Here is a 4,922-nt window from a genome sequence, read left to right as displayed (position 1 = left end):
GTGGATATATTTTAATTAAAATATTAGACTGTGGCTTTAAAAATAGGAGTTAGAATCTCCTTATCCACAAAGAAAGGCCCGAAGGCAACAAAAACTGCTAATTTTTGATCCCTTGGTTTGACCCCAAGGCTTACTTGACCGCCCATGAAGGATAACAGCTAATCCCTTGGTCTTAGGAACCAAAAACCTTGGTGCAAATCCAAGCAAGGACTATGAGCTCATGTCTAGTAATAACATCAAGTATACTTATTATTCTTTTCCTTCTAGTAACCCCAATTATATCTAAAATACTTTTTACACCCCATTTTATTCAGTGATCCCCCATATCCATTAAAGACTTAGTTAAAACAGGTTTCTTTATTAGCCTATTACCCCTATTTTTATTTATTAATGAAGGGACTGAGACCATTATTACCTCATGATCTTGAATACAAATATTTAACTTCAACATTAATATTAGTTTCAAATTTGATTTATATTCAATCATTTTTACCTCTATCGCTATATATATTACATGATCAATTCTTGAGTTTACTATTTATTACATACACTCAGACCCTAACAAGAGCAAATTTTCATTTTACTTGCTTACATTTCTAATCGCCATAATAATTTTAGTGACCGCTAATAATATTTTTCAATTATTTATTGGCTGAGAGGGGGTAGGGATTATGTCATTTCTTTTAATTGGTTGGTGATATGGCCGAGCGGATGCAAATACAGCAGCCCTACAAGCAGTTTTGTATAATCGAATTGGTGACATCGGACTTATTATTTTTATGGTATGAATTGCCATTAATGTTGGGTCATGGGAAATACAACATATTTTTACCTCGCATAAAGAAGATATAACCTTGCCTATGCTAGGGTTAATTTTAGCAGCAGCAGGAAAATCGGCCCAATTTGGGCTTCATCCATGACTTCCCTCAGCCATGGAAGGTCCAACCCCTGTTTCTGCTTTACTGCATTCAAGCACAATAGTAGTAGCAGGAATCTTTTTAATGGTTCGAATAGCCCCTTTAATACAAAATAATAATCAAATCCTAACACTATGTTTATGCCTAGGAGCATTAACCACCCTATTTAATGCTATCTGTGCTTTAACACAAAATGATATCAAAAAAATCGTAGCATTCTCCACAGCAAGCCAACTAGGCCTAATAATAGTTGCACTAGGACTTAATCAACCCCAGTTAGCATTTATACATATCTGCACCCACGCTTTTTTTAAAGCTATATTATTCTTATGCTCCGGATCCGTTATTCATAGCCTAAATGATGAGCAAGATATCCGAAAAATAGGAGGAATACATAAATTAACACCTTTAACATCTTCTTGCCTAACATTAGGCAGTCTGGCTTTAATAGGAACACCTTATTTGACAGGATTTTTTTCCAAAGATCCTATTATTGAAGCACTAAACACTTCCTATTTAAACGCCTGAGCCCTTGTATTAACACTACTAGCTACTTCATTTACTGCAATTTACAGCTTTCGAATCATTTTTTATGTTAACACAAGCTACCCTCGATTTAACTCTTTATCACCAATTAATGAAAACAATAAAATATTAACTAATTCAATTAAACGACTAGCTTGGGGCAGTATTATTTCAGGTTTAATTATTTCTCTAAATATAGTAAACAATAAAACGCCTTTAATAACTATACCCTTCTCCCTTAAACTAGCCGCCCTTATAGTAACCATTTTAGGGTTATTAACTGCTGCTGAAATAGCTTCTATTACCTCTAAACAAACACCTTTAAACCCTAAGCACACCCCTCATATATTTTCTAATATACTAGGATTTTACCCTTTAGTTATACACCTAGTATCTACTAAAATCTCCCTTGCATTTGGACAAAAAATTGCCTTGAAAATAATTGATCTGGCATGACTTAAAAAAACTGGCCCAAAAGCTTTAGTAACTTTAAATACGCCTTTAGTTATTACTACCAGTAATACCCAAAAAGGTTTAACTAAAACCTTTTTTATAATATTTGTATTATCCCTAATTTTAGCAACATCAATTTTAGTTTAAACTACTCGCAGGGCCCCTCGGGATAAACCTCGAGTAAGTTCTAGCACAACAAATAAAGTTAAGAGTAACACCCATGCACTAATAATTAGTAAACACTTACCTTCAGAGTATATAACTGCCACACCTGATATATCCTCACGAAATACAGAAAAAACCAATAACTCACCTAAAATTACTCAGGAACATTGAAACCACCCCTTAAGAAAAAATAAACAAGAAATGATTACACCTCCAATATAAAAACTTACATAAACTGCAACCGACCAACTACCTCAACTCTCAGGGTAAGGTTCTACAGCTAAAGCCGCTGAATAGGCAAATACTACTAATATCCCCCCTAAATAAATTAAAAATAAAATTAAAGATAAAAAAGGAGCCCCACTAGAGACTATAATCCCACACCCTATACCCGCTACTAGTACTAAACCTAAAGCAGCAAAATAAGGAGAAGGATTAGAAGCAACTGCAATAATACCAAACACCAACCCTATTAATAATAAAGACATCAAATAAGTCATAATTCCCACTAGGATTTTAACCAAGACTAATGACTTGAAAAATCATCGTTGTAGTTCAACTACAGGAACAAAATAATGGCCAGCCTACGTAAAACCCCTCCCCTTATCAATATTGCTAATGATGCTATCGTTGATTTGCCAACTCCCTCAAACATTTCTGCCTGATGAAACTTTGGCTCACTACTAGGTTTATGCTTAATAGCACAAATCTTAACCGGGCTGTTCTTAGCAATACATTATACATCCGATGTTAACACCGCATTCTCTTCTGTCACTCATATTTGTCGTAATGTTAATTATGGCTGATTAATTCGTAATGCCCATGCTAATGGTGCATCCTTTTTCTTTATTGCCATCTACTTACATATCGCCCGAGGATTATACTACGGGTCATATCTTTACAAAAAGACATGAAACGTAGGGGTTGTCCTTTTACTACTTGTAATAGCCACCGCATTTGTAGGCTATGTATTACCTTGAGGACAGATATCATTTTGAGGGGCTACAGTAATTACAAATCTAATATCAGCTGTTCCTTATATAGGAAATGAATTGGTACAATGAGTATGAGGAGGATTTTCTGTAGATAATGCTACCCTCAACCGATTCTTCACCTTTCATTTTCTCCTTCCCTTTATTGTAGCTGCCGCCACTCTAATTCACTTACTATTTCTGCATGAAACAGGATCTAATAACCCTATAGGACTTAATTCAAATACTGATAAGATCTCATTTCACCCATACTTCTCGTACAAAGATTTATTAGGTTTTGCTATCTTTCTTATTGCCCTTATTTCATTAACCCTTTTATCTCCTAATCTATTAGGGGACCCAGACAATTTTATTCCAGCCAATCCTTTAGTGACACCTCCCCACATTAAGCCTGAATGATACTTCCTGTTCGCTTACGCCATCTTACGATCTATTCCGAACAAATTGGGAGGAGTTTTAGCCTTATTAGCCTCAATTCTAGTTCTCTTATTAGTCCCTATTCTTCACACCTCTAAACAACGAGGACTCACATTCCGACCATTTAGCCAATTATTATTCTGAGTCTTGGTTATAGATATCATTATCCTAACCTGAATTGGGGGAATACCTGTAGAAGACCCTTATATTATCATTGGACAAATAGCATCAGTAGTATATTTCTTAATCTTCTTAATTCTCACCCCCCTGGCTTCCCAGGCCGAAAATAAAGTTATAAAATGAAATTGCATTTGTAGTTCAGTAAAGAACGCCGGCATTGTAAACCGGAGGCCGGAGGGTTGAACCTCCCTTTTGCTCAGAAAAAGGAGAATTAAACTCCCACTTTTAGCACCCAAAGCTAAATTTCTACATTAAAATATTTTCTGGGGCGGACGTATGTACTGGTGAAATATATGTTCTAAAGTGCATATATGTAATATGTACATACATTTATTTAGTACATTATATTAATTATCTAGGACATACCTATGTATTATCACCATTAATCTATTTTAACCATAGTACCACAACATTATAGCTATAATAGGACATAAACCATAAAATTATAACATACAAAAAAATAAATAGTAATGAGAAACTTAAGGGTTCAATACAATATTCATGAGTAAAGATATACCAGGACTCAACACACTATCAAGAACAATTAGATATGTAGTAAGAACCGACCAACCAGTCTATAACTTAAGGTTAATAGTCATTGATGGTCAAGGGCACTAATCGTGGGGGTAGCTACCTAAAAGGTGAATTATTCCCGGCATTTGGTTCCTACTTCAGGAACTTTCATTTAGATATTCCCCACACTTTCATCGACGCTTGCATAAGTTAATGGTGGAAATCATACGACTCGTTACCCACCAAGCCGAGCGTTCACGCCACAGGGGCAGTTGGTTCTTTTTTTTGTCTTCCTTTCACTTGGCATTTCAGAGTGCACACGGTATTAACTAACAAGGTAGCACATTTTCCTTGCATAGATTAAATGTCATGAATGTTGGAAAGACATTACTTAAGAATTGCATATGTCTATTTCAAGAGCATAATAATCCTTAATATTACTAACCGTTCTTGGTTGCCCCCTGTGTTTTTTTCGTCGTCAAACCCCCCTACCCCCCTTTAGTCCTAAAGTTTCTAATAATCCTGCAAACCCCCCGGAAACAGGAAAACCCAGACTAAATTATTAATCATTGATTTAAATTTAACAAGATACATATAAATAAGTATAGAAATTTGCAGTCTTATCTTAATATAAATCGTTCGTTGCTCGTTCGTTGCTCGTTCGTTGCTCGTTCGTTGCTCGTTCGTTGCTCGTTCGTTGCTCGTTCGTTGCTCGTTCGTTGCTCGTTCGTTGCTCCATATAACAACCCTTAATTATCAA

General features: G+C 35.5%; 1 protein-coding gene across 1 annotated transcript; it reads right to left on the bottom strand.

Annotated features, from left to right (window-relative positions):
• Positions 1-1,424: 1,424 nt before the first annotated feature.
• LOC144041035 (NADH-ubiquinone oxidoreductase chain 6-like) lies at positions 1,425-2,560 on the bottom strand. Its single transcript, XM_077555255.1, is given in 1 exon segment — positions 1,425-2,560. A coding segment is annotated over 1 exon segment (522 nt). The 3' UTR covers positions 1,425-2,038.
• Positions 2,561-4,922: the final 2,362 nt, after the last annotated feature.

Source organism: Vanacampus margaritifer, unplaced genomic scaffold (assembly GCF_051991255.1).
Source record: "Vanacampus margaritifer isolate UIUO_Vmar unplaced genomic scaffold, RoL_Vmar_1.0 HiC_scaffold_88, whole genome shotgun sequence".
In the NCBI taxonomy this organism is placed as follows: Eukaryota; Metazoa; Chordata; class Actinopteri; order Syngnathiformes; family Syngnathidae; genus Vanacampus; species Vanacampus margaritifer.
This window is presented reverse-complemented; position numbering and strand designations above follow the sequence as displayed.